We start from the raw sequence: 24585 nt of genomic DNA, 5'->3' as shown, positions 1-24585 counted from the left end.
CCCTCCTCTGGTTCCCAATATGGCCTAAAAGAACTAGGGTAGAACAGGTACCCATCAGTGACAGATCCGCCATCAGTCGACGTCGGTCCGGCTCCGTGTCCACGTCAGGGTGGAGGCCGGGGTCGACCCCGGCTGGGGACACAACCGCCATCAGCTGCGGGCGTGGTGCCGGTGGAATTGGCGCGGGTGGATGTGTTATGTGGTCAACCAGCGCCAATCCGGATCCAGGCCTGGATCCAAGGGGACCATGCGGCGCCTTGGCCAGAGCCGTTGAAGGCCCAGGGCCCCTAGCCGAGTCCACGGGCCCAAAGGCGCACCAGCGGAGTCGGGCTGCCCAAAGATGGCATGCATCACTTCGTAAAAGCTTTGAAGCTGGGCAGGAGTCACTCCGGGTCCCGGAAAGGGAGGGAACGTGGGAGCTGACACTTCGGGCTCCGCACGCGGAGCCACTGGAGGGGCACCACCCGCATCCCTCGTCTCGTCGGCCAACAGACAGGGAGAAGTCAAAGAGCAACGATGCTTCTTCGACTTCTTCTTGTGCTTCGACTTACCTGAGGAGTGCGAAGACTTCGAAGACAGGTGGTAGTGGTGGCTCCGCCACGGTCCCTCGACCTCACACGCGCGACCAGGACCATGAACGGTGCGGAACAGACTGCCGGGCCTCGAGAAGCTTTCGGGACTGCTACCACAAAGACTTCAGATTCATGGTCCGGCAGTCGGAACACAACTTGGGATCGGGTCGCGTTCCAGGCACAACAGGCACACGCGGTGCGCATCTGTCACCGACATCAGTTTTCGGCAGGAACAGCAAGTTTTGAAACCATTCATCCCTAACGTGCACCAAGAGTCGAAATACTCAAACGTGTCGACAAAAGTCGCCAAAAAAGTCAGTCAAAAAATGACTGGAGGTACCGCTCTATCCGGATCTGCGTTGGAGCTGACGATGCCACCTTTCGACGTGCAAAGGGTACTGCTGACGTAATTATTTTTGATCTGGATCCAGTCTGATGCCTGGGGGTAATTCTACAGGTAAGGAATTGTTAGACACGGGGTAGCATGGTGCAGAGCGGGTGGGCCAAACTCCGGAGGAAATGTGTAAAGCATCCACGCAGCACACACAGGCGACACACGAGGCACACTACAAAAAGAGACCACACCAGTTTAGGTGAAAAACAGTATGTGTATTGTAAAATAAACACATCAGAAGGGAATCACAGGTGCAGATAAACTATGCCAGCCGGCACCGGGTAATAATTCACAGGGGGACTATATACAGGGCAGCGCCAATCAGGCTGCTGCCAGAACCAACACAAAGGATACAGAATAGTAAATGTGGAGTCAATCAATGAACATGTAACCGCCAGTCGCTGCTGGCAAACCCCTGCACGTAGCATAAATCGCTTTAGGCCTATGTCAAATTGGCATTAGGCATGAAACAAAAACATATCTGCCTCTTGGTAGGCATAAAAAATATCGGGGTATGAGGCATTAACCATGAGCCTAGAATGAAAACGTCAGGTCAGCATATAAACACATTATGCGCAAGCCTGGAAGGAAAACATCATGGCATGAATACGTTACGCATACATTGCAATCAGCATAAAAGCATTAGGCATAACATATTTCGTATATCACTTTAGGCATATACTAAGTAGGCCTTGGGCCTAGAACCTTACGCAGGGCATCAGTAAGCAGGAAAACATTAGCATGGGTGCACCTGAAACAAACCCCACTCAGGCCCAGGATCAGCAGCGCCAACCTTTGGGAAAAAGATATCAGGCAGGATCACAGCACCTCCTAGGGCGCGAAAACACAACGTGCAGACCTACACATGAGGCCTAGAAGGAAAACATCCCTGCATCGTCATGTCCACATCAAAGCATGGAAGCACTAGGCCTAACTCTTGGATATATAACACAGTATGCCTTCAATCTGCATACTTCACAGTGTGCATGAACACCTGAGCATGGGGCATAAACATGTGGGCCCAGGGCACCCTCCTTAGCCTTAAAGCCTGAGCAACACATTAGGCAGTAAATCATCAGCATAGATGTATTAGGCGCAACAATAGTCATCGGAGCATGAAGGGTAAGACATATTAGGTGTAACCTCAGCAACTTATGTAGCTACACCTGGGCATGAAAGCAACAACCTTAGGGTAACAATACGTTATGCATACATCTTAGCTTTAGGCGTCTTCAACTATCCTATGCACCAATCCTGCAGGTACATTAGGCATCATTAGGGCATTTCTCATTAGCATGAAAACATGAACATCATGGCAGGATTACCCTGCGCGTAGAAATGCATTAGGCCTCAAGTCAGAAGGGTGAACCTCATACTTGCTAAGATTGCCACCACTCCCTGGAAGTAGCCGGCTCTCAGGTGGGCAGTATTGGGGTGCACAAAAACAGTTCTCAACTGTGCAAGATTAGGCCCTGCTGGCAGAACAATTCCTTACATGCAGAACAACATTAGGGAAAAGCTGTGTGCATTGCGAACGCAACATTGCAGATGAGCCTTTAAAGCGACCAGATGCCCACGTTGCAGCGCTAAGTCCAGGAATGCAGGACTGAGAGTTCTGGGGGCCGGAAAACAGTTGTAGCACTTCACGAGGCGCTAGACAGCCGGCAGACAACAGTCACTGCGAATATAGCGCTCTGGCAGCACAGAGCTGCAGGACCCCTGCACCTTCTTCTCCTGGGCAGGTGCTGGAGACAGCGCTCACGAGGCGCTAGACAGCTCACAGTCCCAGGGTTCCACCCGAGGGAGTAGCGCCCACACTCCTCACGTCCTGGGAATACAGGCAGTCCAAGTCTAGCGCTCACGAGGCGCAAGGGCAGCAGAGCAGGCAGGCCAGGCTGGGCAAGATCAGCAGACAGTGGGCACTCATCAGTACAGGACAGCAGCTCCTAGAAGCAGTCATCTCCCATAAAGTGTCACTCCTCCTGACACAGTCTTCACTCCAGCAAGGGGGCTCTCACTAGCCCTGTGGACAGCAGAGGGGTACAGTTGGGCACAGGGGCCAACACACAGGCCCATGCGGCGGTACCTCCTGGAAGATTGTCCCCTCTCATTCAGGTCCACGCTCAGTCTGAGCACATGGAGGCACAGCTCCTCTACATATCCACTCCTCCTCCCACTTACCAGCAAGGGCTAGAATCTTTCAGAAGGCTCCTGGCAGTTCCCAACTGTCACTGTGGGGGAAGTGTGGAGCACCTTGTCACTTCAGACACTAGACCGCCAACCCACCGCAGGCAGGCGGCACAAAGCACACAGCAATGGCGTCCATTTTAAAAGTGACATTTCTGCAATGGTGAAAATAAAGGTGCGTACGCCATTGCACAGCATTTATTATTTTCCTCTCACACCACACATGGCATATACATTTCCTACCATGGGGGAGATGTGCCCTAAAGGGGGGAGGCGGTTCCTAATATAAGCCTATGTAAGGCAGAAAGCCCCCCAAACAGGGTGACATTTTAAACGTGACATTTTTAAACAGCGCAAATAACCCTCTGCTAACATTGCGCAGTATTTAACATTTTCCATTCAGCCACCCCCTGTCAGTAGAAAGGGTAGGGGGAAAAGCGAAAAAATTCAGGGAACAAGGGCCAAGTCCAACAGGAATCTATAACTAATTGTCTCTTTCAGATAATGTTTTCAACTTAGGACCATTACAGCTTATTGAAAAGTTTAAATATGCAAAACAAAATCGGTCCTTTAGGAGGGCTGTTTTTTTTCTTTTGCTCCTGTGATGATTTGCCAATGATGTCATGATTTAGGCCCTGCGATCTGGACCTGAGATTTTTAAAATGAACACTTGTGAAACTGGAAGCATGAGACACATGCGCCTTACCGAAACTGCAGCAGTGATGTATAGTTGTATTAACCTACAGCCGGGAAGGCGATAAGAAGACCTTGGTGCATAAGGTGTACGGATGTGGCTGTGTAAGCACTGATCTCACTTTTTGGAGTGGTTGCAGTTGTGAGAGTACAGGCGGTGTGTGGGCGGAACTGGAGTAAAGTCCATACCCTATACTGCATGCTAAAGTGCTGTGCCATTTAAAAACAAAGGCGCGCACCAGGGCATTAAATGTGGGACAGTGTATAATATCATTGCCAGAGAAACTTGTTCCCCATGCATTTGCTGTATCTGCAAGTGATACTGATCAGTTTTGTGCAAAATATTTTAACCACTCGAATCAATCCTTTATTTCATATAAATGTCTCACGTGAATCAATATTTCTGAAAGTTAAGGCGCGCATTGCTTAAAGATTAAGCGAGTCATTTAAAACTCTTACCCAGCATGTAGCGCTACAGCCTGTCAAGCGGGGAGGGAGTGTTTTTAAAAGAAATCTGGAACTGTACAGCCAGATCTCAAATGCATCAAAATGTCTTGAAATCGGACCATTTCCATACAAGCTATGTGTGCAGCTCTTGTTATCGGCCTCACACGGGACAAGTCTAACCAAAATATATATACATAAGGCAATACTTACCTTTGCAATACAAGGAGTTGCAGTCGAAAAAGAACAAGCCTTGTAGTTGTGACGCGCGAGGGGGTATTTTGCAACGTAGGTTCGTTCCGCTGCGGACCATGGCAGCGTGGCTGAAATGCCACCAATTCTGCCCCAATTTTGGATATCAAGTGAGACACTTCACGTCATGTGCCACTCATTGGGTGCAGTTCATATCTTAGAGGAGCTCCATTATGATTGTATTTATATAGAGCTTACTACGCCTTACGAGGCGTCCAATCGCTTTTCTGGAGAGTAGCATGCTACTCCGGAACCCAAAAGGTATTGGAGGTGAATTAGTATAGGGAATATGATATTAATTTGAGCAGTGGGCATGGTACAGCTCCATTTTAATCTCGCCTCGATGGCCCCCTTGGTTTTAATAGAGCCTGATACTCGGAACTCATCAAAAGGCCTGAGCCTCAAGTACAGGGTTTGGACTGCCCAGAAAAACTGGTTTTCAAAAAAGAGACACTAGAAGGTCACAATTTGACCGGATGGTAAACTTATGGGCTGGACCTTAATAACAAACACACTGGGTGTGTCACAGGCACTGTGTTGATTCCATCAAGGCAGTATATTGTGTGCTAAGGGAAGGCAGCCCCCTGGGGTATCAGGGAGTTTACATTAGGTCAGGACAGTAAAGCTACCCTCCTAGCAGACTCACTGCTTCAGATGGCGTGCTCTCTCTGGAGTGTTACTGTAGTCACTCCTGCCTACTGGGTCCACTGCTCCACTTCTGCTGTTCCTCGCTCAGGCATATAGGCAATACCATGGGTAAAGAATCAAACACATCACAACTTCACCTCCTCGACAGGCCCAATTTGCTTTGCTCCTGAGAAATGTATTCCAGAGGAGGACTAGCCAATCAGATTTTCTCAACAGGCCAGTTATACGGAGGTCACTGAATTAACCCTAATTTTCCTACAGCCCAGTCTGCCTCTTCTTTTCACAGACAAGTAAAAGCTTAGTTGATGCTGAAGAAGTAACAGAGCAAAAACCTAGAATTGCAATGAGAAGCGAGTGACCCAAACACCAACAGCACATGTAGCGTCATCTTCGGTGTCCCCAGGCTGATGGTTAAGCAGACTGTGCACCGAGAGTGTCAGGAGAGGTCGATGCAGCGGATCACCAACAAGGTAGAAGGCAAGGCCAGAATTGCAGGAACAGGATTAAACAAAGCTAAACGTGGTGCGAGGTTAGATCGAGGCATGCTGCGAATGCTTCTAAAAGAGAGAGAAAAAGACATCTAAAAAAGGAAACGGACTGGAGAGGAAGGAGAACGTAATAACAGGAGTAAGAAGAGAACAATGATTCTTCCGAACAGGGCCGGCTCCAGGATTTGCGGGGCCCTGGGCCACAAGGGAATGTGTGAGGCCGCTCTAATTTACATAAGTGACCCCTTGCAAAACCATTCAGAGACACTGCGGGAGGCCCATTGGCCAGCATTTTAGCGCCTCCACAGTTTTAACTTTGAGCCCCCAAGCAATTCTCACACCTTCAGCTGGATAGGTGTGAGTATTGCTTGTGGGCTAAACTTTAAAACTGTTGGGACGCTAACACGCTGGACAATCGGCCTCCCGCAGTGTCTCTGAATGGTCTCCTTGCAATTGGGACAAGAGGAAGCATCTCCCTCGCCTAGTCTTCCCAACACCATCCCTGAGAGGCATGGGGAGTGGGGGGGCGGGGGGTCCCATGGCCCCCAATTGCAAGTAGACACCTTTCTTTTAGATAGATCAGCAGGGAAACAAGAGGACACACAATCGGTGTGGGGACCCATGCTGGTAGTCTGAGTAGGAGGCCCTCACTGCCCATGCCTATCGCCGGCCCTGCTTCCGAACAGGCCGCGGGTCCGTCAGGGAGGCAGTGGGTTGCGTGCTCCTTCTGCGATCTGTGTGCAAACTCCATGCCCTGGGCCTGGATACGAGGAGGGGAACTATCCCTTGCGCTTTCCTGTAGGGAGGAGGGTGGTGGGGAGAAATCCAAGACTGACAGTGCCATCAACTAACGCAGTCATGAAGCAAGTTGAGAGGCGCAATGTCACCTCTCCTGTGCACGCGCATCACTTACTTGACTGTTTAATTCTAGAGGGGGCGGTCTTCACAAAAGGAAACTGGCAGTCTTGTGAGGCCGTGGATGGGGGTGGGGCAATTTGACTCACAAGGGTGCAAGGGAGATTCTCGGGGTATTGGAGGAAAAGCTAACTTGGAAAGCCAGGCTCACAGGGCAGTGAGGGGGAAAGCAGATTCACGGGGGCTGGAGGGAATGGCAGGCTGGGGGTTGAAGGAGAAGGCAAGCTCACAGGTGTATGTGATGGGGAAGGCAGACTCTAGAAAAGGCGGGGCCGGCATCGGACACGCCGAGAATATGGTGGTCCTGCAGGCCCCCGACGACCTGGGAGGCGGGTCTGTCGCACACAGCAGTGACGCGACCGACGCACCTCCACCAAGATTGGTCGGTGGTCATGGGTCGTGACCCGGAAGTGAAGTGAATCAATTCCGGGTCACGCACAGGGCCAGCACCAGGCCAGCTAGAACCAGTCTGGTGCAAGGTAGCCATAAAAGGCTGGGGAGCAGAGGAATCTTCCTCTTTGCCTTCTGCGCTCCCCAGCCTGTAAATCAGCCTCGCTAGGAGGCTGCTATTTAATTTTCTGTTTTATCTTTCAGGATGAGGAGCGTCGCAAGATCGCCGCTGGAACGAGTCCTGGCCTCTCGAGGATCGCCGCTGGAGCGTTGCGTGAGGAACGTAGCAAGTTCAAGCTTCCCGAGGTCTGGAGATCGACGCTGGAATGGTACGAGTACCAACGTGGAAGCGAGGGTTTCCGGGAGTGTGCCGGAGCATCGTGCAAGTTTGTGCCCATCGCTGCAACGAGTCGTCGGACGTCTGATTGCGGCGGGAGCTGAGGTTTTCAGAGCGAGTGCGGGTCGGGTTGCGGACAAGACCGGGTAAGTGCTAACTCGATCAGCTCCAAGCGTCCGGGATTCTGACCTGCAAGAGGTGTGTACACGCATTGGTTGACCGCGCGGCATAGTACGGCGGGGACCAGAAAGGCACACAGAGCGGCGCTGGGATAGCGGAGCGCGTTAGGTAGCTCCAAAGGAGGCTATATCTACTGTGCAAAGCGGGTAAAGCGACAGAGTCTCACTGTGGCCTAATGGTTAACGTCTCAGACTCTTACTCTCAAGGTTAAGTGTGCAATTCCTATTGTTTCAATTTTGAGGCACACACAGTGGGGGAGGAAGTACATTTCCATTGATTGTGCAGACACAAAAGAGGTACATTAATATTGAGGGGGAGGCAAGGCAAACTACCTTACTGTAACAGTGCAGGGATTATTAAAGGGGGACAGTAAGCATCTCATAGGTAGCCTTGCATATTAGCAGTTGGTGGGTCACACCTGGGTTTGGTGTTGACCAGTGGGGGGATGAGGGGGATTGCACGTGATCTTGTGTGTTCATCTATTGCAGTGAAAGAGTGCTGAACAAGTCTCATCAACCAGAAAAAGAAGCAGGGTATTACGGGGTCCAGCCATCAATTTGAGCAACACAGGTGATACTCAAGAAGGGGCACGTACAGGCCTGTATTTTCACCCCTTCTGTGAGCCGCGCAGGCTGAGATTACTCTCCTAACCCACCGGATTAGCTGGCGTGGCGCGGCACTGGTCGCGTGGGTGCTTACGGCCGGTCGGGTACCTACAGCAGAAGGTAAGGGCCTGGACGGTGGTACCAGGTCATGAAGCAAGTGGGGGAAGTTGTTCCATTGGGTGCTATTGCCAAGTTAAGTGGGTAAACGAGGCTAGCATTGTATACGCGGTGGTAGTCACCGTGCACCTCCTGTGTATGTGCATCACTTACTCGACTGTTTAAGTCTAGAGGGGGCGGTCTTCACAAAGGGAAGCTGGCAGTCTTGTGAGGCCGTGGATAGGGGTGGGGCAATTTGACTCACGAGGGCGTAAGGGAGATTCTCGGGGGATCGGAGGAAAGCAAACTTGGAAAGCCAGGCTCACGGGGCAGTGAGGGGGAAAGCAGATTCACGGGTGCTGGAGGGAAAGGCAGGCTGGGGGTTGAAGGAGAAGCCAAGCTCACAGGTGTATGTGATGGGGAAGGCAGACTCTAGGAGGGGGGGGGTGAAGGGGAAGGCAAACTCCCGGGTGGACGAGGGTGTGAGGTGGAAGGCAGACTTGGTGGGGGGAAGGCAATTGTGGGAGGGGGGCGATGTAAAGTGCAGAAGGAGGGTAGGCAGGCAGGCTTGTGCAGGAAAGGGAGGCAAGTTCGTGCAGGCAAGGGCGGGGCATCTTAGGGAAAGAGACGTTGAGGAGATGGCACTATTATTAGGGGGGGGGGCGGTAGTCTCAGAGACAAGGGACGTTTTAGAATGTGATTCTCAAAGGCATGGTCCCTAGGGGAGTAGGCACCATCGAGGCGGCACAGATTTTGTGCGTGGTGAGCAGTGACTGGTCTGGGAAGCAGGGTTTGTGGTGACAGGAGGTCATCCTCACCCTCCAGCGGACAGGTGCAGCAAGGTATCCCGCTGGCTCATGGTTCCTCTTAGCTCTTTCACATGGCCTCCGTTAGGTCGTGCTCCTCCGTATGCTTGATCCTCGCTTCTTTCTGTGAATGCTGCCCCTTCTTGCTGTTTTCCTTCAGTGTGGCACCAGGGGAGAGGCATGGCTTCTGACGCCAGAGGAGGTGTGTTCGTGGGGGGTCTTTCTCGAACCCAATTTACGTCCAGACTTAGCTGGTCGTGGTCTGTGACGTCTCGGCCGTGTGCTAGGCTGACCGGCCCCCTCACGAAACAAGCAGTCATCGGCTCCACTCCGAGGTCAGAACTGCACGCAGGGACTGCGTGCGCGTGGCTGCTTGCTCCAGCGGCAATACTCCATGGGGTTAACTTCCCAGAAAAGATAGGACATGCACCCACCAGTAGCAATTATGTAGGCAACGATTCTTAAAAGACACAGGCAAAAGCCAATCCAATGCCTGGGAGGAATCAGAACCCCCACAAACTACCTACAACAGATTGCCTAACAGAGCACGCGCTGTATAGGCTCAACCTAAACAACAACAACTGTACTTCAATCAGAGTAAGCTAATGACCAGTTACGCGGCCTGTTTAAAAAAGAAAAAAAAACAAGAATTACTGGTGGACAGAACTGTCAAACAAGAACATTCTCCACAAGTTTGAGTCGGTGTATAATACCTTTTAAATAAGTTATACAGGGTGCATAACTATGCCATCCAAAACCTGTCATGCTTTGAGCAGTGCTGAAGTAATTACTTTGGTAAAACTTAAGACATTTTGTATTTTTACTTGTATGATAAAGGCTTAAAAAAACTACAAACTAGTTTAACATTTATTTAATATTACAACACTGGAATGTTGGGAGCTCCTTTGAAAACAATGTAGTGCTCCGGGCTTCTAAAGGCCGGCAGAAGCCTGGAGCTCCAACATTCCAATGCTTTTTCACAGGTATTGCTGTGAACAAAAGGCCTCACAGAGCCCGGGGAGATTTCAAATTATAACAGTCTCTAGGGCAGTGGCTGCTCCTCATTAAGGCGGAGCGTCACCTAACTGAACAAGTCAAAGATAAAAAAAAAAAATAACTCCTTGGTATTATCATTTTATTTTTTCCCTTGCTGAGATTGGAAGGGGCGGGCCTGCTTTGCTCACAGAGCAGGGCAGGGGAGGAGTGGTTTTCCTACTCCAAGTGTGCAGGACACTTTGGCCGGCCACCTCAGGCCGATCAAACCGTCATGTGCAATTTGCATGTTCTCCATGCAGGCTGCATTTCAGCCTGCATGGACAACATGGCCAGCCTACCATCCTCTGCTGAGCGTCGAACCACAGCTATCAGACCAATCACAACGCTGCATTGCAGCGTGGTGTTTTGCTATTGGGAAGCTGGGAGCTGGGTACTTCCTTCCCTGGAAGCGGGCGCAGAGGGAGAGAAGGCAGTAGCAGAGAGGTAAGTGTTTTTTTTCTTTATTCACTTCCCCCTGCACCCTCTACGCAGCCCTGCGACTCGACCCCCCTGGCACTGTTAAATACCAGCCACCACTGTTCTATAGCCTTAGAGCCCTCTGTAACTTATTTGAGCATCACTTAAAAGTAGTTTTGCAGTCACTATGGGCTACAAAGAACAGGTATTACTATTACACAATTCCATGGTACCCAATCAGTGTGGTACCGATTGGTAAGAATGACGACTGGAGTGAAGGGGAGAGCAAGGAGGAGAACTAGGAAAGCAGGTCAAGCAGCATGAGGGTGAGGGCAATGGGAGAATAAGGCTGAGAGCAGGAACATTAGGTAAACACTTACAATGCGGGAGACTCTAGCACGGATTAGATTCACTTGGTTGATATGTTCCCTGATTACATCCATGTAACGAGAGAAAGGACGTGTAGGATCCTCCGTGTCCCTAGAAGAAAAAAAGCTCAATTCAGAAGGGTCCACGACAATCTATCTTCTGATGCAAGGATGCACTGACACTAATATGGTTCAAAATGGCAGAACACTAGGAGAGGGATGGTGGGACAGTGAGACCATAGAGAGCAGGAGTGGTAACAGTAACCTTAGGTTAGAAAGAGCTCCCAGTGAGGCAGTAAAATGCATGTAACTGTGAAGCAATGTTGGCTGTGTGGTATATGTCAACCTCTGGAATGCATCTGATAAGAGCAGTGGAAGCAGCTAAGACTGTGGCAGAATACGCATACATGGAAATTGAAGGGGATCTTCTTGACAAGGCACAGATTTTAATTATTTATCTAGCAGAGCACACAAAAGCGCTGATCATCCTCGTTATCCTTCCAGTGCGGTTGATGTAGTAAGATGCCTGGTGTTCAGTCTATGTAGCCGCTCCTTTTCTTTGGTGGAGTGAGGAGGAAGAGCAGAGTGAGGAGGAAGAGCAGAGTGAGGAGGAAGAGCAAAGTAAGATGGAAGAGTGATGGACAGGTTCTTGTGAAAGGCAGATACTGTTTTTGTTAGGAAAGATGTGAAGAGCCAAAGATCAATTTATTCAGATGAAACACCATAAATGCTGGTCAGATTGAGGGCTGATTGAGGGCTAACGTCACTGCCACTCATCCCTTTGGTAGCTTGGCACAGAGCAGTCAGGCTTAACTTAAAGGCAAATTGTAAAGTATTTGTGCACAGTACAAACAGTTATAAAGTGAAAACACCGCACACAAAAAAATCCCACACCGATTTAGAAAAATAGAGCCAACTTTAATAACTAAATCAAGACCAAAACTACATGAATCTAATCAGTAGAACCAAAGATATGAAATTTTAAACATTTAAGAGACTGACCCCACAGCACCTCTCACCATGGGCACCAAAGACTTCATATACCTAGGCGATCTCAAATGTAATATCGGCGAGCCCATGGACTTGCTTGTAAGTCTACAGAACATCGGTCTCTCCCAGCTCATATAGGGACCTACCCACAATACCGAACACACCCTTGATTCCATCGTCTTCTCCAGTGACAAGGTTAAAGTCAGCCACATCACTCCACCCCATAGACTGACTACTCCATCATCCATTTCCACATAACATGGCCACCAACCACCCCAACAGAGTTTAGCAACATCCCAAGCCGCTGCTAGAAGAAAGTTACAGAAACGGAATGGCTCAATGCCCTTCAACTAAACTACCGAGACCCCACCAACGACCTCATCAACAACAAAAAGAACTTCAATAACTGAACACCACCTGTGCCAATACCCTGGCATCCCTGATAAACACGAAACCCAAAAGATCCAACAAACAAGCTAGCTGGTACAATGCCGACCTCAGAGAATCCAAGAGTGTTTGCAAAAAATTTGAAAGGAAATGGAGAATCACCCGAGTAACCACCACAAGAAACCCCTACAAGGCCGCACTTAGATGCTATGCCCATCAAGTAAAAGAGACCAAGAAAAAGGTGCTGACCTTAAGAATAGAATCTAGCGCCAACAACCGCAAGGAACCTTTCCACACATCAAGAAATTCACCAACCCAAAAACTTCAACTCCAACCATCACCCCTTCACAATATCTCTGCAACAACGTCGCGGACTTGTCCCGCGAAATCACCAATACTTACAGCAACTTCCAACCCCAGCCACACCCCATTGACCTTCCTAACTTGCTAACCTAATCAACCAAAGACTACCAAATGACAGCATAGAACTCTTTCCATAGAGGACGCTGCAGCAATAATGAAGACAGTCCACTCAGGGACTCCCAAAGACCCCTGCCCCCATCATATCTACAACCTGGCAAGAGCCACGATCAACACTGCACTCAGTTCCTTCATCAACACCTTCCTTAAGACAGCCACCTTATCAGACAGCTAGAAACATACCAAAGTCCCTGCCTTCCTTAACTCTCATCAGACCATGAAGTACTCATCAACCACCAACCTATCTCGCTACTAGCCTTCCCAATTTGAGAAGACTATTAAGAAATAACTTTAAACCACAAACTCCTGGAAAACTCGCAATCAGAATTCTGAGAGAACCACAGCACAAAACAGCCCTCATCGCTGCAAGAGACGGCATATGCACTAACCTCAACTGTGGACAGACCACCTCCCTTATCCTCCTCGACCTCTCCGCTGCTTTTGACACCTTCTCCCACCACACACTCATCTCCAGACTACACACAGCAGGAATACAAGGAACAGCATTCAAATGGATAGCTTCCTTCCTCTCCGGAAGAATACGAGTCAGGTACTCTACGACAGCTTTAGAACCCAAGGATCTCATCTGCGGAGTCCCACAGGGACTATCACTCAGCTCAACACTCTTCTACATTTACATGACTCCTTTGGTAAACATCATAAGATCCCACGAAATCAACATCTTCTCCTACACTAACACCATCCGGCTAATTTTTTCCCTTTCTGATGACATTGTCACCACCAAGACAAACTTCAAATAACGCATTACCAGAGTGGCCAACTGAATGAAAGAAAACTGCCTGAAGCTCAACACCGACAAAACTGAAGTGCTGATCTTTGGGAATATGAGCTCTCCTTGGGGCTCTACCAGGTGGCCCGCCAATCTTGGATCCACATCCACCCGAACCAACCACACTAGGAATCTAGGCCTCATCCTGGACAACGCTCTCACCATGAAGTCCCAGGTCAATGCTGTCACCTTCTCTTGCTTCCACCTCCTCTGCATGTTACACAAAATCTTCAAGTGGCTGCCACTGGCACCAGGTGTACCATCAAGTAGGCCCTAATCACAAGCATATGGCAACACACTACACCAGCACCCCAACACATCTCCTTTACAGACTTCAAACCATCCAAAACACCCCGCCAGACTTGTCCTTGACCTCCCACGTTGAACCCACACCACTCCTCAGAGAGATCTGCTGGCTCCCCATCCAGAAGAGCTGCCAGTTCAAACTTCTCACACATGCATTCAAGTCACTGCACAACATGGGACCTGCATACCTCAACACCAGCTTCCCTTCCGCAAACCCACCAGACAACTTCACTCAGTCTCCCTCTCACTCCCACACACACCCCACAACGCCGTAAAAGCCGGAACGGCGAGCGCCAGCGAGCGAGTGCTGAGTCGAGTGCCGGGCGGCAGCCGAGGTAGCGGTTGCCGAGGTGCCTGAGGAGAGGAGACTAGCACTGACGCTTTGGCTACACCTGCACCAGTACCGGCAGCGCGATTTGCGCGAACTGCGGGAATTGCAGGGGAGTAACTGCCGGTCAGCTGCCAGTCAGCTCCAGGCTGTTTTGGACACCCGAGATGTCGAGGGAAAGCAGCAACAGTAGAGGGTAAGCACGAGTAAGAGAGCAGTCGTCATTAGAGGCGATCGCTGAGTGTGGTTGGGCCCGGCTCACCAGTGTGCCCTCCTCTCGGTCTCCCTGCTTCCTTGCTCTTTGTTTTCTCCTCCTTGTTCCTACTCTTGTCCAATTTATTGCCCGCTTGACTGCCAGTCATTGCCTTCTTACCCCGTGCTCTTCTGTGCTTTTCCGATTTTACCGGTCCACTGCCCAACTGCTCTACTGCTCCACCTTTTTCACCAGCCCCCATTACCCCCAATCAATCTTTGTACAGTTGTACAAGGAAACCTCTGACTCCGGACTTTGGACCGGGTGTGGCTACCTCACTGGTTTTGAGGTCAACTCAGGAACATCTCAACCAAGGAACAACTATAGAACTAAAGATCCACTAGTCACAAGCAAGGCATAGGGGGCTCGCCTAAGCCTTGGTTCCGTGCCCCCCCGCTTTCAAAAACCATACAGGCCTCGTAGGTCCAATAGTTCTTAGGGACCACAACGTTATAAAGTCACAGATAGCTTCTGTGCTAATAGAAAACAAAAAAACAAAGGCCTGTTACATCTGGGAGGACACTTTTAAAGGAAAGAGTGCTCGCTAGCCTGTTTGCAAATAACTCGAAATATTCCATCAGTGAGGAAGCTAGCGGGCGGGGAGTAAGAAGGTACGAGGGCTCTAGAGCCCTGGAAAAAGATTTGAAAATCGTCCTGTAACGGTAACAGCACTGTAACGCAACCCAAAAAGAGGAGCGTATATTTTTAATATATTTACCACAAAATATTAACAAAGGATCAAGTGGCCAGATAAAATAAATTAAAGCTAAGGAAAATTATTCTACACAGGGAAGATGAGATCAGGAAAAATGTGTCAGGCGGCAACAAGGAAAAATAGAAAAAATATCCCCCCAACGGTACTAACACCTGCATCAAGTAAAAAAAGGAAGTCACTTGGGTCGAGAGAAAGGCTAGTAGCGGCACCAACTCCAGAATTAACACTCTTTAATTTTGGCAGCAAAAATGGAAAACAGAAATTCTTTTCACTAAAGGATCCAATGGCTGCAATTTATGCTCCAACAGAAGAGGTAACTGGTATGCAGAGCCCAATAATGCCAAATAAATTGGACAAAAACGGCCATCACAACTCAGGAAGTTTGGAACAACAGGACACGTCCATCTCCGCTAAAATGAGAAAGGCGGGGCCAGCATAGGCCCCGCCGCCCTTATGGTGGTCGGCCGTACCCCCGTATCTTTCTTGCTCCAGTGGCCCCAGCATTGGCTGGGGGCCGTGCCCCGGAAGTGATCGGATCGCTTCCGGGGCGCGGGTGACCTCCTCAGCAAGAACCAGTTTCAACTGGTGGTGTGAGGTGGTATAAAGCCGGGGGGAGCGCGAAGAGCAGTCTCTTTGCTCTCCGCTCCCCTCGGCAGCACACCCGTCGTGTGTGCCTCCTCCCTCGGGAGGACCTTTAACTTTTTTTCCTTTGTTTCCCTGCAGGAGCGGGAGAACGCTGAGATCCTGGTTTTAACGTCCCTTCCCTTCTTTCTCGTCTCTTCCGGTTTTGCAGGGCAAGAAGCATTGAGACACGAGGGATCGCTGCGGGTATCCAGGAGAGAGAGTCGCGCCGCCGGAGGACAAGAGGCTGCACTGGTGGAGGTTTCTCGCACAGCGCGGAGGATGTGCTCGGCAGAGGCGGCACGTGGGGGGCAGGTTGGCCCGTTGTTCGGTATGAGGGATTTGGTGATTATACGACCAAGGTAATGTTAAACGGAACGTCTGGCGGTGGTTAGATGTCTGGCTGGGGGGACGAGGGCAGCGCGTTGTGAACGCCTGCACAGGGTGGCTGTGATCACACGTGTGTGGCGGAGTCTTGGGAAAGTTGTGAGGGCATGGAATCGCATAGCAGTTTACGCTCAGCGCCGGCACAAATGATGTAAGCATCACATAGCATCCTGAGGGGGCAGGGGATTACGAATTCAGTTGGTGGTCTGGCGTAACAGGATCCTTCATGGGAGTGAATGCGGCGGGGATAATTTAGTGGCTGCCACGGTGTAAGGTTACCAGGACATTTTGGGGGCAGAGGCCGAACAGGGGCGCTTCTCTGGTAATGACCTCTGGCACGGGGTGTTTACATCTAGTTCTCAAAAGCTCATTAATCGCTGCGATGAGCGTGCCGAAATCAGGGGAAAATGTACTTGGAATGGGCACTTTGTGGACGTCTGGGGGAAAATGGCGGGCATTCTTTGGTCAAGAATGGGGGGCCAGGGAGTTTGTTCGTGTCGCTGGGTCAATCGTCATTATTTCCACAGGTGAGGGGCGTGACAGAGGATGCATCGATCAAAGCAGGTTGTGGTAATAGTTACAGTTAAGCGAAGGGTGTCCAGATATTCCCGGTGGAGGGGCAGTTTATCGCCACGGTGGGGGGAAGGTTCTGAGGCTTGGGCATGCACACACCACACAGGGCAGGGAGCGTAGTGGGTCAACTGCTAGTCATTTGCGGGGGCGGGTTGACTCGGTTGCGAGCTCGTCGAGTTTGCTGGCTCAGGCTCATTGCATCGTGCCCATTCAGTTGAGGGTGGGGGGGTTACTGGTGCTTAGTGGTTTTGGTTCCTAGCCCATACTCTGAAAGTGAAAGTTTACTATCGGAATACATGTATAGCTACCACCACTGGTAGCCAGTGACTGCGCAAAGGGTATTTTAGGTATTTTTATCACGTATCATCACTCTCTTGTCAGATATTAATCCATGGAGACCTTGACTGTGATGTTACTCAATATATGTGCACAAGCGGTCGGTGATACATTGTGATCATACAACACTATATGGCTTTATTGACAATGATTTGAGCGATATATTGATCTGTGATATGACATCGTACCATTTTGTCTTAATGGGTGGACTGTCTTTCCTGCTCTCTTCTCTCATTTCTTTACAATTATTCTCAATGGTTGCGATCCTTTACACACAAGATGGCTGCCACAGTTAGTGGGTACCCGTTCTACGAGTTTTGTGTGAACAGGAGATAAGAGTATTGCTACTCTTCACACTTCACATTCTGAATAAAATGCATTCGTGGACGGGTGTGTAGCACCGCCCCTTTGGATGATTTGGCGATTGTGTGTTGACCCGGACTGCGATGTCAAATATTCCAAAATATATTGTGCAGGGCATCATACCCAATTGCACCATTTGTGAACCAAATGTATTACTGTTTACCAATTGATTTGCTAGTATGTTGCTGGCTCTGCGGCTCTATTTATATAAACATTAGCGTTGTACATTGACTAGTTTAATGTTATAGGCTCCGCAAGACACCCAATTAGAAGCGTCTGCAGATTACTGCTCCTTGTCTCTCTATTCATTCCCCTTCTATATTGATATATATGTTAGTGTTACTGGTCATTTGGCCCCAGCTTCACTTATGTCAATTTAGTGCGTCGATTGATACAAGGTTACAGGCAACACAAGGGGTGTCATCTATCAGGTGTCTCCTACAGTGGCGTTAACTAACTTCATGCTTGTTAGGCATCCTTTCAATGCCATTCGGGGATCGATATAGTCGGCTCATTACAGACCTACTGTATTCTATGATGATAATAACAGACACAATTAGTTTATAGAAATTGCTGACAGCATGCTAAGGGAAATTCATGGGGTCTTCGTTTACTGACTTACTCTCAGGTGAGAATTTAGCAAGTTGGGGCAGAAATTGCTGTTCAGTGGTGTGCACATGAGTGATGTGACTGTGGAATTGACGTGTACAGCAGCATTGAGAGCCTATTTTATGTTATTCACTACTGCATGATCTAACTTCACTCTCATTCTGAAGTGGTCTCTAAGACCACAAGTGTGGCTATATAGAATTTTGGGCTAAGGATTGACCTAATTATGAGAAACCATTAACAGATATAAATAGTATGAAACTTTTTAATTAAAATAAACTGGAAGGAGTCATTGATGTGGTATTATAACCTGACTACCTCGACACGGTGAAGGATTACAGCGGCATGGTGATCTGTAACAAAACATCCAATGAATGTATTTTCATCAGGTAACAATGTCCCTCATGGAATACAATTAGTACTTAGCTCAGCACTACTTTGAAAGTCTGAGTTCAATGTTCACCAGGTAATGTCCACTGGTGCTACACTATAGTGTTTTCAATGTTCCGCATGTAATGAAACTGGTACTATGCTTAGCGCTCTCAAAGTCTCTCTGAAAGTTGATTTCAATGTTCTTCATGTACTGCAACTGGTGCTATGGTGGGTGCCCTTGATTGGAAATTCGATTGCAATGTTTTATTTAAACTGACTGGCCGATGTTAGGTCGGGGGGATTCTAGTTAGGGTAAGGGGGATGCACTGTTACGATAATCCTTGCACACCCTCTAGGTAGCCTGGCCTGAGCGGTCTAGTCTATCAAAGGCAATGTGTACAGTATTTGTATCAACACTCACAGTAACAGTAAAAACGCCGCAGTTTTACTCCACACCGTCTTAGAAAATGAATATGCTACTTACCAGTATGCATCTGTTCTTGGCATGTAGGGCTGCTGACATTCATATCTGTGCATAGATCGCCGCCTAGTGTTGGGTCCGGATGTTTGCACGTTGTTGTCCTGGAAGAGTCTTCGAAGTATCCTTGGATAGGTGACTCCTCCCCTGGACTACAGTGCGCATGGGCATCCTCTCCATCCTCAGATTGTTTTTCGCCATTGTGGCAGTGATGGAGTAGATACAGAAAGTGATGACCATGCTTGCAGTAATTCTGAGAGCTGCAGCTGCGACAGGCGCCGGGGAGGAGGGAGGGCGATATGAATGTCAGCAGCCCTACATGCCAAGAACAGATGCATACTGGTAAGTAGCATATTCAGTTCGAGGCATGTGGGCTGCTGAATTCATATCTGTGCATAGAATACATAGCAGTGCCCTCTATTAGCGGCGGCTACCCGTGCCAGCTGCAGCGGTCTGAAAAAGTGTCTTGAGAACAGCCTGTCCTACAGCTGCCTGCTGTTTTGACTGCACATCTACACAATAGTGTTTTGTAAATGTGTGTGTAGTGGACCATGTGGCTGCTCTGCATATATCATGCAGGGGAATATTTCCTAGGAAGGCCATGGAAGCCCCCAACTTACGTGTTGAGTGGGCTCGTGGTGGAATAGTTAATGTGCGTTTTGCCTTTTGATAACAGATTTGAATACACTTAACTATCCATCTGGCTATCCCTGCTTTGGAGATGGCGTTACCTTTGTGGTGTGGGGCAAAGGCAACGAACAGTTGTTTTGTCTTCCTGAATGGTTTAGTCCTGTCGATGTAGTACATGAGGGCCCTCTTTACATCTAGTGTATGTAGTGCCCTTTCTGCAACAGTTTGTGGGTTTTGGAAGAAAACGGGCAGTTCAATAGTCTGGTTCATGTGGAACTGCGATATTACTTTGGGCATGAATTTGGGGTTGGTACGTAGTACGACCCTGTTGGCGTGAACCTGAATAAATGGCTCTTGAACGGTTAGTGCCTGGAGTTCACCAACTCTTCTTAGGGAAGTGATCGCTACTAGGAAGGCCACTTTCCAGGTAAGGAATTGAATCTCGCATGAGTGTAGAGGTTAAAAGGGTGGACCCATCAGGCGTGTGAGGACCAAGTTGAGGTTCCACATTGGAGCCGGTGGGTGAGTAGGTGGAATGACTCGTTTGAGCCCTTCCAAGAATGCTTTGATGGCAGGCACTCTGAATAGAGAGAGGTGCTGCCTGGTTTGCAGGTAGGCTGATATTGCGGTCAAATGGACACGTATAGAGGTGTACGCCAGACTGCATCGGTATAGGTGTAAGAGGTAACAGATGATGTTGTGGATGGATGCGTCCAGCGGGTTGATGTCATTATTACCGCAATAAATGACGAACCTTTTCCATTTGGCTGCATAGCAAGCCCTGGTAGTGGGTCTCCTGGCCTCCTTGATGATGTCCATACAGTCAGGTGGCAGGTTGAGATAGCCAAACTCTAGGACTTCAGGAGCCAGATCGCCAGGTTCAGCTGTTGCGGATCTGGGTGCTGAACCTCTCCATGGTTCTGCGTCAAATGCGCGGGTTTTATCCGCAGCCTTTGATGCGGCACCACGGAAAGTTCGAGGAAGGTGGTGTACCACGGCTGGCGTGCCCACGTGGGAGCAACTAGGACGAGTGTCAGGGAGTGTTGTCGTAGTTTGCGAGCCACCAGCGGTATCAGCGGCGCTGGGGGAAAAGCGTACGCAAATCTGCCGGACCAGTTCATCCATATCGCATTGCCCTGCGACTGCGGATGTGGGAATCTGGCGGCGAAGCTTTGGCATTTTGCGTTTTCGCTTGTCGCGAATAGGTCTATCTCTGGATGACCCCACTGCTGGAAGTACGGTTGGAGTACTGATGGGTGTAACTCCCACTCGTGCATCTGGTGGCTGTGTCTGCTGAGCAGATCCGCCATCTGGTTGTCCTTGCCGGGGAGGTGTTCCGCCATGAGGAACATGTTCCTCTGAATGGCCCACTTCCACATGCTCTGAGCCAGATGAGACAACTGTGGAGAGTGTGTTCCTCCCTGCTTCTGTATGTAGTACATGGCAGTCATGTTGTCCGTCCGGATCAACACGACTTTGTTGCACAGATGTACTTTGAATGCCTTCATGGCCAGGAAGATTGCCATCAGTTCCAGAAGGTTGATGTGCATCTTCTTCTGTTGTGTCGTCTATAGTCCCTGCACTGTGTAGTGGAGTACATGAGCTCCCCATCCCTGGAGAGACGCGTCCGCTGTCAGTACTATTTGCGGAACAGGCTCTTGGAACGGTAGGCCCTTGCAAAGGTTTTGTGGATTCCACCAATGCAGAGAGTTGTATGCCCGACCGCTCACCAACACTAGGTCTTTCAACTGTCCTTGAGCCTGATTCCACTGACGTGCTAGGCACTCCTGAAGTGGGCGCATATGTAACCTCGCGTGCGGGACTATGAAGATGCAGGAGGCCATCATGCCTATGAACTGCATAAACACTCGCGCTGGAAGCGAGTGATTGGGTTTGAACTTGGAGATCAGCAGTTGTATGCTGTTGATCCTCACTAAATTTGGCTGAGCTGTGGCCGCCAGAGTGTCTATAGTCGCACCTAGGTACTGTTGTACGTGTGCGGGCTGGAGATGGGACTTTGGGTAATTTAGTGAGAATCCCAGACTGTGAAGAAGGTGAATGGTGCGGGACATGTGGCTTGCACATTGCTGGGCTGACTTCGCTTGAACGAGCCAGTCGTCTAGGTAGGGGTAGACGTGTATATGCTGCCTCCGTAAATGTGCTGCCACCGTAGCTAGGCACTTCGTGAAAACCCTGGGCGCTGTTGTCACGCCGAAGGGAAGGACTTTGAACTGATAGTGCTGCCCCTGAACAGTGAACCTGAGGTATTTTTTGTGTGAGGGGTGGATGGGTATGTGAAAGTACGCATCCTTGAGGTCCAGTGAGGCTAGGAAGTCTCCCTGCTTGAGAAGCGGAAGGACTTGCTGTAGGGTGAGCATGTGAAAGTGCTCCGAAAGAATGTACTGGTTCAGGGGTCTCAGGTCTAATATAGGTCTGAGCGACCCGTCCTTTTTTGGAATTAAGAAGTAGAGGGAGTACACTCCCGTACCCTGCTCGTGGATGGGTACGACCTCTATAGCGCCTTTTAGAAGCATACTTTGCACTTCTTGCTGTAAGAGCGTTAAGTGCTCTGAGGACATAGGACGGCTTCTTGGTGGTATTGTGGGTGGAGTGGAGGTTAACTCCAGACAGTAACCGTATCTTACAATATCTTTGACCCACCTGTCCGTGGTGATGGAATTCCACGTGGACAGGAACCTTTGTAGCCTTCCCCCGACAGGTGTTATGTGGTCGGGAGGAAGGGAGAGGGCGTCACTGCTTGTTCTTGGGGAGGACCTGGTGTTGCCGTAGCCACGTCCTCTGCCCTTTGTACTGGAGCCACGATATCCACCTCGGGTGTTTTTATCGTAGGTGGTCTGTGTATTGCCTTTGTTATATGTTTGTTGTGACCCCTGTCCTCTACCTGCTCCCTTGTTTCCGGGGCGACGAAAGGAGCCGCTCCGAAAGGACTGAGTTTGTAGGGCGCCCATGGACTTTGCAGTGTCCGTGTCCTTTTTTATCTTTTCGAGGGTGGTGTCAACCTCTGGCCCGAATAAATAGTCGGGGTTGACGGGCTGGTTCAGTATATTGTTTTGTACCTCAGGCTTGAATCCTGAGATCCGTAGCCAGGCATGTCGTCGCAGCATGACGCTTGTGTTTATGGCTCTGGCAGCCGTGTCTGCAGCATCTAGTGCACATTTGATGGAAGCGTTCGTGAGTAGCTGTCCTTCTCTGATGAGCATTTCTGCGCCTTCCTTGAACTGGTCAGGGAGATGTTGGAATATTTGCTCCAGTGTGTCATAATGCGCTCTATCATAGCGAGCAAGGAGCGCTTGAGTGTTGGCTATGCGCCATATGTTGGCAGCTTGGGCGGCAACTCGCTTGCCAGAGGTCTCTAGCACCTTGGACTCTTTGTCCGGGGGAGGAGCGTCACCTGTCGTTTGCGAGTGTGCCCTCTTGCGTGCATTCGCTACGACGATGGAGTCGAGTGGTAATTGTCCTCTGATGTAAGTAGGATCCCCAGGTGCTGATCTGTATTTTTTTATCAATCCTGGGGTTTATCACTCGTGCCCTGGTGGGTTCCTTGAAAATGTCCTTAGCTGGTTTGAGGACCCCCTTCAGCATTGGCAGAGTTTTTACATGTGTTTCTGAGGATGCAAAAGTGTCCATTAGAAAGTCATCTTCGATGGTATCTGAGTGAAGCTGTACCCCATGGTTATTTGCAGCACGTTCAATAAGAGCGTTGAACGCCGCAGTATCCTCCGTGGGAGATGTTTTTGCCCCATAGAGTTGTGGGTCCTGTGTATCGAGAGGTGCACCGGGGTCTGCAGGGTCGCCCCAAGTTTGATCAGGGTCCTGCTGGTCATCAGGGTCTGTGTCTACATGGTAGGGTGCTTGGTCATCCATGTAGTCCTCCAATGCATCCGTGTCGGAGCGTGTGGGGGAGAACCTGTGTGGAGCCTGGTAGGAGGAACGGAACGGTTCATAAAGGAGAGGTTCCGATTCCACAGGCAGCTTCCTTTTTAGTGGGATCCTGAAAGGGTCCAATGGCGGTTCCGAAGTTATCCTTCGGTCGTGGAGAATCATCCTGCCAGTGTCGGCGTCGATGACACGTGACGGAGACGTCTCGTCCGGTGGAACCGGAGTCTGGGTAACCCGTGTCCTGAGTTGGAACATCTTCGGGATTGTCGACGGAGGCAAGCCGAAGGTAATGTTGGCTGGCCCTGTAGAGGTTGCTGGAGCTCCGATCGGGCCGGAACCCGACGGGTCTTTGAGGGCCGCCGTGGTTTTGTTGCTTTGCGTCGCAGCAGGCCACACTTGGGGCGTCTTTGAGGCTTTGTCACCGGGCAGGTTCGTAGAGCCTGGCGTGGATTTTTTCGGTGCCGGCGGGTCCTCGAGTCGAGGTGTGGAGATCACCGTTGACGTCCTCGATACGTGAGGCATCGGCGTCGTGGAGGGAGCGACGCGAGGCGAAGCAGGCGGTATTGCCCTCGGTGTCGTTGGCGTCGGTAGCCGAGTAGGTTTCTCGGTGCCGATGGCCTTTTTCCGTTTGTCGACTCCGATGTCGCCCGATTCCAGTTCGGCACCGAAGTCCCTCTTGGCGCGGTCGGTGCCGACGCGTTGCGCTGGCGTCGAAGGCCTCGATCCGACCAGCGCCACTTTCAGTTTCGGTTTCGTATGAACCGGAGCAGCTTTCGGTTTCGGTTTTGTGGTAGGGAAACCAGCTGGCTTATGCAGCAATATCTGCCGCCGAACGTCCGAGGCCGGGCCCGAGGGCGGGGCCGAAGAACTACGGGATGGGTCTCGGGTAAGGCCCGAAGGCGATCCCTCGACCGGAGCCAAAGGCTGTGGCGCAGGTGTTTCTTCGGTTTGAACAGGTAGGCCTTGTTCATCATTGGAGCTACTCTCTTCGGCCCCTAAGGCCTCCTCGTCGTCTCCTACCTCGGTGTCGTCTTCACCTCTGTGGAAGAGTGACTCGCTGCCCTCGTCCGATCCGGGGTCGTGTTCGGAAACGGGACTGGAGGGTATGACTTCTAATTCTTCGACGTCGGCCTCGTCGAAGATGTCTGTTGGGGCCGGTGCCGCGTGCCGCGCCTCGAGTCTCGCCGCTCTTCGGTTCCTTAGAGTCTTCTTGGAACGGAACCGGGCACAGGCCATGCAT

The 24585-nt window shown here is 50.2% G+C and overlaps 1 protein-coding gene across 8 annotated transcripts in view; it reads right to left on the bottom strand.

Annotated features, from left to right (window-relative positions):
• The window catches only part of PNLDC1 (PARN like ribonuclease domain containing exonuclease 1), a 374781-nt gene that overhangs the window by 62123 nt on the left and 288073 nt on the right, over positions 1-24585 (bottom strand). For all 8 annotated transcript variants that reach the window (XR_014980732.1, XM_085650474.1, XM_085650477.1 and 5 more), the window contains one exon: positions 10840-10939. Coding sequence is in view for 7 of the 8 variants with exons in the window: in XM_085650474.1 (XP_085506600.1) it covers positions 10840-10939 (100 nt within the window). In the remaining variant the exon portion in view is untranslated. The remainder of the gene's footprint in view (positions 1-10839; positions 10940-24585) is intronic.

This window comes from Triturus cristatus, chromosome 4_1 (genome assembly GCF_964204655.1).
Source record: "Triturus cristatus chromosome 4_1, aTriCri1.1, whole genome shotgun sequence".
NCBI lineage: Eukaryota > Metazoa > Chordata > Amphibia > Caudata > Salamandridae > Triturus > Triturus cristatus.
This window is presented reverse-complemented; position numbering and strand designations above follow the sequence as displayed.